General features: G+C 40.2%; 1 protein-coding gene across 1 annotated transcript in view; it reads left to right on the top strand.

Annotated features, from left to right (window-relative positions):
• The window catches only part of DERA (deoxyribose-phosphate aldolase), a 121,536-nt gene extending 108,831 nt beyond the window's left edge, over window positions 1-12,705 (top strand). Inside the window, exons 7-9 of the mRNA XM_069585614.1 lie at window positions 1,949-2,061; window positions 6,977-7,126; window positions 9,990-12,705. Of these exons, the coding sequence (XP_069441715.1) occupies window positions 1,949-2,061; window positions 6,977-7,126; window positions 9,990-10,046 (320 nt within the window). The 3' untranslated portion in view covers window positions 10,047-12,705. The remainder of the gene's footprint in view (window positions 1-1,948; window positions 2,062-6,976; window positions 7,127-9,989) is intronic.
• The last annotated feature ends 1,761 nt before the right edge of the window (window positions 12,706-14,466 follow it).

Raw genomic sequence — 14,466 nt, 5'->3', positions numbered from 1 at the left:
CTGGAAACCTAGTTTCTGTTCAGATTGTGATTTAATTGGTTCAGTGTGGGATCCGAGGGTCTGCGTTTTTAACAGGCTCTCTGGTAGTGCCTGTGATGCTGAGCTGTGGTCCACAGAACAGTTTGAGGGTAGATTACCACATGGAGGATGGACCCTGTGTCTGACTGTGTCTGACTGTGTGACCCTCATTACGTTTTTTGGAGGCACTGTAGCACATGGGTTAAATTCTATTGCTTTTGTTAAAATTCTTCCTCCCTCACTTACTGTTTGACCTCAAGCAAGTTACTTTCCTTTCAGTTCAGTTCAGTCACTTAGTTGTGTCCGACTCTTTGCAGCCCCATGGACTGCAGCATGCCAGACCTCCCTGTCCATCACCAACTCCCAAAGTTTACTCAAACTCATGTCCACTGAGTCAGTGATGCCATCCAACCATCTCATCCTCTGTCATCCCCTTCTCCTCCCGCCTTCAATCTTTCCCAGCATCATTTCTTTGCATCAGGTGGCCAAAGTATTGGAATTTCAGCTTCAGCTTCAGTCCTTCCAATGAATATTCAGGACTGGTTGGATCCCCTTGAAGTCCAAGGGACTCTCAAGAGTCTTCTCCAACACCGCAGATCAAAAGCATCAATTCTTTGGCACTCAGCTTTCTTTATAGTCCAACTCTCACATCCATACATGACTCCTGAAAAAACCATAGCCTTGACTAAATGGACCTTTGTTGGTAAAGTAATGTCTCTGCTTTTTAATATGCTGTCTAGGTTGGTCATAACTTTTCTTCCAAAGAGTAAGCATCTTTTAATTTCATGGCTGCAGTCACCATTTCCTCCTTAAAAATAGGGATCATATTAGTATTTATTAGTACATATTAGTACGCATACAGTTATTGTGAGGACTGAGTCAATATTTGTAAATCACTGGAATGGTGCATAGTACCCAGAGTTCAGTAACTCTTAACTATTACTCTCCTCTCTCTGTCTCCTTGTGCTATTTTGTTAAACTACATCATTAGGTTGAAGATATATTTGAGAGACAGGAAGTTGTTGAAAATATTTGCAAGGTGAAAATATGTGGTGTCTTTCATGAAAGTCACAGTCTAGTTGGAAGACAGCTTTTGTTAAGAGACAATGCAGTAGACATCAGCTAGTGATGATTCTCCTTGTATTGTCACAGCTGTTCTGCACACTTTCTACCGCACCTAAGAAAGAAGATGAGGGGAAAATGAGTAGGCCCTCCAGTTTTGTAGTAGTGTGATGATATATGATGCTAGTGAGTGAGTGAGTGAGTGAAGCCGCTCAGTCGTGTCTGACTCTTTGTGACCCCATGGACTGTAGCCCACCAGGCTCCTCCCTCCATGGGATTCTCCAGGCAAGAGTACTGGAGTGGGTTGCCATTTCCTTCTCCAGGGGATCTTCCCAACCCAGGGATTGAACCCGGGTCTCCAGCATTCCTAAGCATAGGGCAAAAAATTGTTTCTATTTCTCTCAGTTTTCCATTAAATAAACCAACCTGGTTTTAGTTGATGATATGGAAATGTAGACGCAAGAGCCCCAGGGGTCTGGAAGAATCCATTTGATGCCTAATTTAATTAATTTTATGTAAGAGGAACTTGGGAGACTCAAGAGACGTGGGTTAGATCCCTGGGTCGGGAAGATCTCCTGGAGCAGGCAACGGCAACCCACTCCAGTATCCTTGCCTGGAGAATCCCGTGGACAGAGAAGGCTGGTGGGCTATGGTCCATGGGGTCACAAAGAATCAGACATGACTTAGCGGCTAAGCATACACACAAAGTAAGAGAAAAATAATTGATGAAAAATAAATTCCTCAGGGAAAAAAGGGTACACGACTTGCTCCTTCCGCTGACTCAAAAGTGGAAGAAAAAAAAAAGTAAGTATTTTAATTAATAAATTTAAAAAATTGATATGGAGCTTTTCTTCCTCTTCTTTTTTAGGATCAGATTTTATTAAGACCTCTACAGGAAAAGAAACAGTAAATGCTACCTTTCCAGTAGCTATAGTTATGCTTCGGGCCATTAGAGATTTCTTCTGGAAAACTGGAAACAAGGTATTTTATTGCCAGCAAATCTTTCTTCCTTGGAGTAAAGATGATGTTATTTATCATACTAGTCACAGCCACGATAGCTGTCTTTATATGCAGATGCTGTGAATGCATTCACTTTATTAAGATAAACGTTTAATTTACCTTTCATGACAAAAGAATACATTCATGGGGAAAGAATGTGTGATTCATAGAAAAGTGAGGATGAGTGAGGGAGTTAGTAGGTGTGATCAAGATGTAAACTCACTTTTCGTCCTTTTATTAACCGAAGACAATGTTATCACTGACAAGAGATTCCTAAATGGGTTCTTTAACGAACTAATTCTGCCACAACAGAGGCTTTCTGCTAAGGCGTTGGCCGGCGAAAACAGGTTAATGCAGAAATTAAACTTCCTTGAGGAATGGAAAGAATTGCAGAGTAACATTTATTGAATGATAAGCTGTGGTGGTGATATGAAAAGTATGCAATATAATGGGAAATAATCTTTTCCTGTCATTATTGAAGGACACACATAAATTGGTTTTTCTGTTGGGAAACCCCCGGTCCAGAAAAACTTATTACTTTTAATAATGTGAGGTGAAGAGAAAATTCTCGAGGAGATGAACTTATTAAACAAAATAATGAAATGCTGTGAAACAGCAGGGAAAAGGTAGCTAGACGTTATATAGCTCTTGAATTAAATATCCAGTTTTGCGTTTTATGGCAGTCAGATGTGCTCTTTGGAAGACTGTTAAGCTGAGGAGGGTATATGCTCGCTTTTGCCAGCTTTTCAAAAAATAATACATATTTTTTGAAACATATGAATTTAAAAGGAAAAAATGTGTAGGAGGTGCTTTTTTAAAAAATGAGTTTGGATTTTCCTTTTCACTTCAAGTTGCTTGTTTAGCTGCAAATTATCTCAAAGGATTACTTTTTTTTTTACATCATGGGAGAGAAAGGTAATTTTTTTTTAAAATGACACTTTGCCTTCACGAAAGGCATCTTTTAAAACCAATCTCTTGATGTCTGCTGAATAGAAACCAAAAAAAGAACTTTAATCCTTTGCCAGCTGGGATGTGATGACTTTATATGTGACTGTATTTCAGTTTATTTTGGAATCGGAGACCTTTCTTAGAAGGTACCTAGGTTTAAGAGGAGATGAACTCCTTCCAGAATTTTTCCTTCGGAATACCTTTATATCTTAAAAGATTACAAATAGGATAAATATCTACCGTGACCTACATAGGAAAGTTGACTTAACTTGAGTAACCTCTACTTGGTAGCCTTTCTGCAATGATCCAATTTTAAAAACAATTTTTTTTTTTTTAAAAGAAAGACTGTAAATATGAGAACTCTAGCTTCGGGACCTTCAAATGACATCACGACCATTCACTAGACCTGGGATTACTCTCAGCCAAAAAACATTCCAATAGATGCAGTTTTGTTTTTTTTTTTTTGAAGAATTTTTTGATGTGGGCCATTTTTTAAAAGTCTGATTGAATGTGTTACAATATTGCTTCTGTTTTGTTTTGATTTTTTTTTTTTTGGCTATGAGGCATATGGGATCTTAGCTCCCTGACCAGAGATTGAACCCTCAGCTCCTGCATTGGAAGGCAAAATCTTAACCACTGGACTGCCGGGGAAGTACTGATGTGAAGTTTTTTATACTTCCAAATGCCTGGGCCCTCACCCCCAGCAGCCCTGGGTCAGGGATACTCCTCAGGCATCTCTACTTGTTCATAAACTCTGTGATATTGTTATTTTGTTGCTCAGGTGTATCCGACACTTTGCAACCCCATGGACTCTGTCCCACCAGGCGCCTCTGTCTGTGGGATTTCCCAGGCAAGAATACTGAAGTGGGTTACCATTTCCTTTGCCAGGTGATCTTCCTGGTTCAGAGATTGAACCCGTATCTCCTGCATTGGCAGGTGGATTTTTTACCATTGAGCTACACAGAGAAGTCCTCGTAAGCTCCACAGTCGGGGCTAAAATTCTCCATGGGGCACCCAGTCCTGTATTGTTTTTAACAAGCACTCATTGATTCACTCATTGAGCCGTTATCTTGAAAGTGAACACGTCCCTTCCTGAAAGAACTCTTACATAAGAATTTCAATAAAAGTTTTAACAGCTCAATGATCTAGATCCTGGTAGAGAGGGAGGAACGGTTTGCTGTCTTTCATGACTTTGTTTTTAACTGTATTGCCCCTTTTCTTAGCCAATAAAAGTTCATCTTGGTTTTACTGAGAGGCGGGTAGAAGTCAGTTCATATTCATCTGGATCACACTTGACTTCACAAAGAAAGGACCCGTGTGTATATCTGCAAATCAGGGGCATTTTCTCCGAGGGTTGACAAGCTATCCAGGCAACCCTTAGACGGTGAAGCTTCCACATCATTGATTTAAGAGATGTTTTAAAATGTAATGGGTTGCCTTCCAGACCATGATTAGTGTCACTCTTGAGAAGCAGAGGTTTGATATTTCATAACTGATTTCATTGTAGATTTATGTTTTCCATATTCTCTCCCTTAAAAAAAGACAGGATAAACTTATGCTGGAAACTCTGTTTCAAAGCATTGCCAAATAGACTTGCTGATACAGCAGAATTATATAGAAAAATCTGTGTGCAATACTGCCTAATTGACAGAAAATGCTCCTATGATTAACATGTATGCTAATATCAGCTCACTGATTTTTTCTTTTCTTTTTTGCCTTATCTCAATAAATAGATTCACTCCACTTACCTCTCCCACCCTCACCTCCCCTTACTCTTACAAGGTCACCTGGGCTCCAGAGTGATAGGTAGATGTGGTTAGAATCTCTGTGTGGCTGTTGCTTAGCTGTGTGACATGTGACCGAGGCAGGGAAACCAGTGCGGGGACTTCTGCCGATGTTCCTGTGAGGACTGATGGGGGTCTGAACTAAACCAGTGGAACCGAGCGTTGAGAGGAAAGCGTGTGTGTGTGTGGAGAGTTGAGAGGAAAGCGTGTGTGTGTGTGGAGAGTTGAGAGGAAAGCGTGTGTGTGTGGAGAGTTGAGAGGAAAGCGTGTGTGTGTGTGGAGAGTTGAGAGGAAAGCGTGTGTGTGTGGAGAGTTGAGAGGAAAGCGTGTGTGTGTGGAGAGTAGAGAGGAAAGCGTGTGTGTGTGGAGAGTAGAGAGGAAAGCGTGTGTGTGTGGAGAGTAGAGAGGAAAGCGTGTGTGTGTGTGGAGAGTTGAGAGGAAAGCGTGTGTGTGTGTGGAGAGTTGAGAGGAAAGCGTGTGTGTGTGTGGAGAGTAGAGAGGAAAGCGTGTGTGTGTGTGGAGAGTTGAGAGGAAAGCGTGTGTGTGTGTGGAGAGTAGAGAGGAAAGCGTGTGTGTGTGTGGAGAGTTGAGAGGAAAGCGTGTGTGTGTGTGGAGAGGGATTCAGAGGGTGGGCTTGGTGAGACTTGACTGTTGGTCATTGGATGCTCTGTGGTGAGGAAAAGGGGGGAGGCCAGTTTAGCTAGAAGTTTCCAGCTAGGGTTTGTTGACCTAAAGCAAGTAGACTGCCAGCTATTTCTCCAGCCAAGATGGATTTACTGGGGATCAATGAACGTGGCGAGCCACATGCAACTCCCTGCAGGGCAAGGGAAGAAGGGGAAGAAGAATGCTTGAGAGGAAAAGGAAGATGGGAGGTGTAGTAAACAAGGAGTCGGGGACTGTTCACGCACTGAGTCCTTGCCAGGAAAGAAGAGTCTCTCTTCTTCCTGTTATCCAGGAGTAAGCGCCCCCAACTCTATTGAATTGACGTTTCCTTTTCTTTCTTTTTTTAAAAAATTTATTTGGCTGCATCGAGTCTTAGTTGCAGCATGGGGCAACTTTCCTTGTGGCGAATGGGCTCAGTAGTTGCAGAAATGCAGGATGTGGGGTCTTAGGATGAGGGATCTAAAGCATGTCCCCTGCGTTAGAGGGCAGATTTTTAATGACAGGACCACCAGGGAAGTCCCTAATTGAGGTTTCTGTTTATTCATTTTTTTATGGGCTGATAATGGACCATATACTTATTGTGTCCCTTCTCTGGCATTCTGTTAGCAACAACCACCCCTCCAACACTCCCCCTCACTGGTGCTCTCCAGCAGAGCAACCAAACTCGGGAGTGGTCAAATGTGTGAGCTTCAGTCCTTGGGCTTTGGGTATTTACTCTATTAGATAATCAAGTTCTTAAGAAAAGTATTTCTAGATAAGCAGGTTTTACTGTATATAGGACACATCTATCCTTTTCTAACGGACTCAGGGACATCATTTGTAAACATCAGATACTGGCTGAATTGTGCTATTGGTGGTCAGCTGCAGAGACTGCTGAAGTGTGAAGGGCCCCTACACTGTCTTTTTCTCCTGTGCTTATTTAGCTGTTTGGCTGTTTTATGCAGCTCAGTCTACTGACAACTTAAAAGTCCCTGTAGTTAAGTTGATTAAAATAAGTGTCACCTGTCCTTGGTGGTTGCTGTGGTTTGGTCAGTACGGCCTCACTGATTGTTTCTTCTCATTTTAAACCCACAAATGTATCTTTTGCAGTTCAGATTGAAGGGCCAAAAGGTGTACATTTCCCATGGCCTCCTGATAGAAATGGAGAATGAACAGGCTCCTGTGTTATGTTTTCCTGTTTATTGACACCTCTCTTGTTTATCCCAGGTTCATAGCTATAGTCTAGATGGTTAAGGCTTATGACTTTCCAGCAAGTGAAATGTTAATGAGGGTTATTAACTCTCATTAGTGTCTCCTTGGAAGCAGTGACATTCTTCCCATTAATCTTGGAAAAGTCATTTTGTCCTGTGAATGGGCTTGAGTCAGTGCTCTGAGTGCTGGGGGAAGTGAAATAGGATTTAGAAAAGAGAAAGGATGGAGACCCTATATTAATGCAAGACTGGTTTTTAAAGCAACGCAGTAACAACACTAAGCATTGTTCTCTTTCCCTTTTCCTCTTCCAGGTAGGCTTTAAACCGGCCGGAGGCATCCGCAGCGCGAAGGACTCCCTTGTGTGGCTCTCTCTCATAAAGGAGGAGCTGGGAGATGAGTGGATGAAGCCTGAACTCTTTCGAATAGGTGCCAGCACTCTACTTGCCGACATCGAGAGGCAGGTGAGGAGCAGTAGCCCACTGTCCTTGGAACACCTGACAAGTATTTTTAAGAAAGAAATAAAAAATCACTTGTTTAAAGAGGACTTACAGATGGACAATGCACAAATGGAAAGGTGCTCAACATCACTAATCATTAGAGAACAGAGATCAAAGCTACAGCAAGGTATCACATCACACTGGTCAGAATCAGTTCAGTTCAGTTCAGTCGTTCAGTCGTGTCCGACTTTTTGAGACCCCATGGACTGCAGCACGCCAGGCCTCTCTGTCCATCACCAACTCCCAGCGTTTACTCAAACTCACGTCCACTGAGTCGGTGATGCCATCTAACCATCTCATCCTCCGTCGTCCCCTTTTCCTCCTGCCTTCAGTCTTTCCCAGCATCAGGATCTTTTCAAATGAGTCAGTTCTTCATATCAGGTGGCCAAAGTATTGGAGTTTCAGCTTCAACATCAGTCCTTCCAGGGAATATTCAGTACTGATCTCCTTTAGGATGGACTGGTTGGATCTCCTTGCACTTCCAAGGGACTCTCAAGAGTCTTCCAGCACCACAGATCAAAAGCATCAATTCTTTGGCTCTCGGCTTTCTTTAAAGTCCAACTCTCACATCTGTACATGACTGCTGGAAAAACCATAGCCTTGACTGGATGGAACTTTGTTGGCAAAGTAATGTCTCTGCTTTTGAATATACTATCTAGGTTGGTCATAACTTTCCTTCCAAGGAGTAAGCGTCTTTTAATTTCATGGCTGCAGTCACTATTTGCAGTGATTATGAAGCCCCCCCCCAAATAAAGTCAGCCACTGTTTCCCCATCTATTTCCCATGAAGTGATGGGACCAGATGTTATGATCTTAGTTTTCTGAATGTTGAGCTTTAAGCCAACTTTTTCACTCTCCTCTTTCACTTTCATCAGAGGCTTTTTAGTTCCTCTTCACTTCCTACCATAAAGGAGGTGTCATCTGCATATCTGAGGTTATTGATATTTCTCCTGGCAATCTTGATTCCAACTTGTGCTTCATCCAGCCCAGCATTTCTCATGATGTACTCTGCATGTAAGTTAAATAAGCAGGGTGACAATATACAGCCTTGATGTCCTCCTTTTCCTATTTGGAACCGGTCTATTGTTCCATGTCCAGTTCTAACTGTTGCTTCCTGACCTGCATACAGATTTCTCAAGAGGCAGGTCAGGTGGTCTGGTATTTCCATCTCTTTCAGAATTTTCCACAATTTGTGGTGATCCACACAGTCAAAGGCTTTGGCGTAGTTAATAAAGCAGAAATAGAGGTTTTTCTGGAACTCTCTTGCTTTTTTGATGATCCAGTGGATGTTGGCAATTTGATCTCTGTTTCCTCTGCCTTTTCTAAAACCACCTTGAACATTTGGAAGTTCACGGTTCACGTATTGCTGAAGCCTGGCTTGGAGAATTTGGAGCATTACTTTACTAGCATGTGAGATGAGTGCAATTGTGCAGTAGTTTGAACATTCTTTGACCTTGTGTTTCTTTGGGATTAAAAGGAAAACTGACCTTTTCCAATCCTGTGACCACTGCTGCATTTTCCAATTGTGCTGGCGTATTGAGTGCAGCACTTTCACAGCATCATCTTTTAGGATTTGAAATAGTTCAACTGGAATTCCATCACCTCCACTAGCTTTGTTCATAGTGATGCTTCTTAAGGCCCACTTGACTTCACATTCCAGGATATGTAGCTCTAAGTGAGTGATCACACCATCGTGATTATCTGGGTCATGAAGATTTTTTTTGTATAGTTCTTCTGTGTATTCTTGCCATTATCAAAAATGGCCATCATCAAAAAATCTACAAATAAATGCTGGAGAGGGTGTGGAGTAAAGGGAACCCTCCTACACTGTTGGAGGGAATGTAAATTGGTATAGCCCCTGTGGAAAACACTGTGGAGGTTCCTTTAAAAAAAGTAAAAATAGAGCTACCATATTATCTAACAATCCCACTCTTGGTCATTATATCCAGAGAAAACACTAATTCAAAAACATACATGCACACTGATGTTCATAGCAGCCCTATTTATAGTAACCAGGGCATGGAAGCAACCTAAATGTCCACTGACAGAGGAATGGACAAAGAAGGTGTGTGTGTGTGTGTGTGTGTGTGTGTGTGTGTGTGTGTCATATGCAATAGAACATTACTCAGCCATTAAAAAGCATGAAATAATGCTTTTGAAGCAATGTGGATGGACTGGGAGATTATTATACTTGGTGAAGTAGGTCAGATAGAGAAGGACAAATATTTTATGAAATCACTTATATGTGGAATCTAAGAAAATAATATAAATGAACCTATTTACAAAAGAGAAATAGTCTTACAACTTAGAAAACAAACTTTATGGTTTCTAAAGGGGAAAGGGGAGGTGGGATAACTTACAAGCTTGGGATTAACAGATATACTACTATACATGAAATGGATTAGAAACTAGGATTTACTGTATAGCACAGGGAACTATATTCAATATCTTGTAATAACCTATAATGGAAACTAATCTGAAAAAAAATATATGTGTGTGTGTGTGTGTGTGTGTGTATAAATCACTTTGTTGTGTGCTTGAAGCTAACACAGCATTGTAAGTCAATTTCAATTTTTTTAAAAAAAGGCATTTATTGGACTGTGAGAACAAAGAGATGAAAACTCAGTTCATTGACCTCATCATACCCCACCTGCCTTCTTCCAAGCAAACTGCCACCTAAAGCAAGGTTGAAAGGAGATTCTGCTGAAGTACATAACAGTGGGGCTTCATAATGAAATATTAACTAAAATCATTATGTAGTAGTGTCATTATTAATTGATATGAATAGGAATATAATAACTGATGACTAAACTCTGCTTTCCCCACAGATTTACCATCATGTGACTGGAAGATACGCAGCCTACCATGACCTCCCCATGTCTTAGATCATCAACAAATTCCAAAACCGTCCTTTGCAACAATGTGTAAAAATTATCTTTCTATGTGATTGCTAAAGTTATTTAATGAAAAGATGGGGGGATAGATAACTTTTTTTCCCCTCCCTTAAAATTTCCATTGAATTTGGCTTAAAGAATGAATGGAAAAAAACCAACTAATCTACCCATAGTCCCCATTTCAGGCTTATCTGAAATGATCTGAATTACTAGATCTCCAGGGTTAATTTTACAAAGGTTTTCTCTTAAGAACTCGGAGTAAAATGTTAATGATAGCTTTGATAATGTTAAATTCTAACGGAGCAAATATTGACTTGCCCAAGAACCACTATGTGGCCAAAGAAAATGAAGCACCCCGAACTTCTCTTGCTCTTCCAAACCACTTCAGGACTAATTTCCTAATCACTCAGCACGAGTTTCCTGCCATGATAATTTGTCTTTAATTTTCACAACAGATATGCTCTTTTACTAACTGTTTTGCTAATGAAATACCTGTCATTTTATATGAAACTATGGATATCATTGAATATTTTTAATGAAAAAAGTCCTATCGTTTATTAAAAAAACTTTAAATTGTAGTAATACATATTGAAAAGTTAATCTATTAAACTTAAAAAGGGATTTTATCCATGACTTTCTAAGTCTCTCTAGTATAATCCTTGTGTCTTTATCTAGATAAAGCACCTGTGTACATTATTAACAAGTACCACTTACGTCTTATATTCTGAAACTTTTTCCTGGTAGAGTGAATAGGAAAGAAACAGCAGACCCTGACATAGTTCTTAGTATGTGTGAAGCTCCTTATGTATATCAATTTATTTTAGCCTTTATCTAATCTCTTGGTACAGTAAGGTTGGTATAGTAAGGTTTTGAATCCTCACAACAGTCAGTATTGATGTTATCATCCTTTTATACAGATGAGGGACTGAGGAACAGAGAGCTTAAGCAACTTGCCAAAGGTCACAGAGCTCAGAATTAGCAGAGGCAAGAATCAATCCCAGGCAGGCAGTATGGCTCCTGAGTCTGTGCTGTCACTGGAGGTACGTAAAACTGTCCCCTGGCCCTCAGAGACACATAGCCAGAGCCCCCAGTCAGCTGTGGGGAACAGTAATCTGCTTTGGGGGCTACTGGTTCGTTTACTCATTGTCTCTCTCAGCTCCCCTCCTCCCACCTTTGTAGAAATTAAGTTTTCTTAAATGGTGATTTTCATGGAAAGCATCTTCTTTTCCTCCCTAAACAAGTCTCCAGCTACTCATAAGTGGAAAACACTGGACTGGAAATCGGTCTTTGGTCTTTTCATCTGCTGAATTCTAACCCCGCCTCTTCCTCTTTCTAGCTTTGTGACCTTAGTCCTGTCTGTTCACATGCCTGAGCCTCAGTTTCTTCATCTGTAAGGTTAAAGGAGTTGGTGTGGGTGATATCAAGATTTGTTCAGACCTCAAATTATATTACCCTAAAGACAATGATAACAGATCTAAGATAATGGTTTATGGCTATAAAGAGAAAACACTTTTGCAGCAACCTAAATTAGAATTTGCCTCTCAGAAGTCAATTAGGCACGTCACTCAAAGCACTTCTCCAACTGTGAATGAAATGATGAAAAATAAGAGTGGAGAAGAAATTCTGCTTTCCCCCACAGCTCAGCAGAGAGCAAACTTTTGACTTATGCCTCTGGATGTGGTCAGTGGCTCTGAATGCCGTTTCTACCATTATAACATGCTGGTCCACAAGCCCACCAGCACAATGGCCAGTCACCTTTGGAGAAGAAACTTTTGCAGAAAAATAATTACATTCCCTCACCTTTGAAGCTATTCCAATTTCACAGGGGTTTCTGTTTTCCTCCCATTAAACCCAGCTGGTCATTTCAGTTGATCAAGTGAACAGGCATCATTATCTTCAATTCTAATTTATATGAGGCATCCACTGAAATTGACCTCTGCGGACAATTATAGATTCACATAGGAAATTAAGACTGGTGAGTCTCTCAAACTTATTAGAGGCTGATGAGCATGGCCTGATCTAAAGGTAAGCAATCATATATTTGGGAGGACAATTTATTATAGGGACTGTCAGCCCCTTCATCAGGAATGTCTGCCCCTTACCTGGCTCTTGAAATCAAATGTACCGCAGATGACTTCAATAGGAAAACACTAGTAAATGTGGATTGCCATGAAAACAGAAGAGGAAGAGATCATTTCTGAGGTGACCGTGATTTACTGCAAGCAGATTTGTGTACTTCGGGACACAGGGAGCAGATGCTTTATACAATCAGAAGATGAGTCGCTGTGTTCTGTATTTAAAGCTTGTAAGTTAATGAAAGCAACTCTTACCCCACCCTTACCCCTTCCTCTGTAAAAATTGTTGCAGTGGTTCAAGAAAGCAGAATTTAAGCCTGAAAGATATTTTTAAACAAACAACCCGTCGTATCACTTAGGGGCTTAAGAAAACTTTAGAGAATATCTAGTTCTATGTTTTCATGAGAGAGAAAAAAGAAAAAAAACAACTCCAAGTGGGAAAGTCAGTATTGCAAGATGATGTAGAAAATCAGAACTGAGCCCAGAACCTATTAATAGATCCCCCTCATGCCATGAGATACTTTACAAGACGTAGCCAGGGCTTTGGAATTAAACGTGTCTTACTTGTCCATACACTCTGCCATACCAAATGATTATGTTTGTCGTCATGTGAGTGTCAAACTTTTGAAAGATTCACATTTGTCTCTAGTTATCTAAATGGTGTAGAGAAGACCAACTCTCTAAACCTAAACCAAGTGATAGCGTGGTTATTTTTCTCTTTAAAAATATTTTGACGTGGACCATTTTAAAGTCTTCACTGAATCTGCTACAGTATTGCTTCTGTTTTATGTTCCAGTTTTTTGTCTGTGAAGCATGTGGAATCTTAGCTCCCCAACCAGGTATTGAACCCACATCCCCTGCATTGGAAAGTGAAGTCTTTAACCACTGGACCACCAGGGAAGTCCCTAGCGTGGTTTGTTTAATCTGTTAGACTTTCAGAATTTTGAGTGATCTCAAGAACTGATGTGTTTTGTTTTTTTTTTTAAAGAAAGTTGAACATCGCTTTATTTTTGTTTGTTTTGCTTTTAAGAAAAAAAGAGGGGGCACTTGTTTAGCTTCTAGCTTGTCTGCAAATGAAGAGAAAATGACAGTGTAATCGCAAAACAGATTTGTAATTACAGTATCTTTGCCTCATTCTGGAGTATTTTAGCACTAATGGGAAATTTAGGCAAATTAGTTTGCATGAACTGTAGCTTCTTAGGAGACCCATGCAAAAGCAGAAACTGTTATAAATCTATCCGGAAGGCCATCATGACAGTGACACAATGGAGTCCCTGTCCTGATTGAGCAGAACAGTTACTGTGTCGTACCTATTATCTGTCTTAAACCAGATCTAGAGAAACTAAATCAGTTTCTTTGGAAAAGGCAATTTACACTTCTGGTACAGATGGAAACCAGCATTAATTTTTCTTCCTGAATCAATTGATCCTTTTTGGATACAACATGAGTAGAACCAGACTGCAGAGTTAGAAGACAGAATTTTTATAGATCCTACTTTCAAAGAAAATGAAAAGTTATCCTGTTTGGGCACTAGGAAAAAGGTATGAGGTGAAATCCATTTCTCCATTAGTTTTCCTGATTGGGCTCAAGAGTCTCGCTTCCCAAAGGAAAATGTCTATTTTATAACTGCCACCAAATGATCCTTTCCAGAAATGACCACAGGTAACATCTGGCTGATATATAAAATACGTAGTAAAAATAATCATTTTTAATTAACTAAACCCTGCTCAGGAGAGAGAGTCAGAGGAATATCCATCTGGTCAGTTCTTATTTAATAGGGCAAATGAGGATCAGAATGTTTAATCCAATATATACAGAATACTTAGTGACCTTAGCATGAACTGAACTTTTTTTAGGAAGAGGAATGGGGTAAAGAGGAGGGATAAGAATATCTAGAAAGGACAGACCTAAGTTTGACTTTCTATTTTAAGAAGTACATCTTGTATTATAAAACATAGGTAGAATATAAGAAACTCAGGTTTTGTGTCATTAATTTCTATAGTTCAGTGACAGGAAATGCATTTCAATTTAATTGAACAGTCAAATGAGGTCATATTTTACTCCATAGCTTGAAAGGGATGATGAGTTTTTAAAAAGCATTAAATAAGGGTAAAAGGAACTGGGATTATTTAGCCTAAGGAGAAGACTGAAGAGTAATTGAGGTCTAACAGTCCCAGGAAAAGATTCCATATGGGATCTTGGTAACCAAGAGTCCTGGAAAGGATCATTTGGTGGTGGTTGTAAAAATATCTATTTTCCTTTGAGAAGCAAGACTCTTGAGCATGATGAGGAAAGCAAATGCAGAAATGGATTTCACCTCCTACATTTTTTTCTAG

This window comes from Ovis canadensis, chromosome 3 (genome assembly GCF_042477335.2).
Source record: "Ovis canadensis isolate MfBH-ARS-UI-01 breed Bighorn chromosome 3, ARS-UI_OviCan_v2, whole genome shotgun sequence".
Classification (NCBI taxonomy): Eukaryota; Metazoa; Chordata; class Mammalia; order Artiodactyla; family Bovidae; genus Ovis; species Ovis canadensis.
This window is presented reverse-complemented; position numbering and strand designations above follow the sequence as displayed.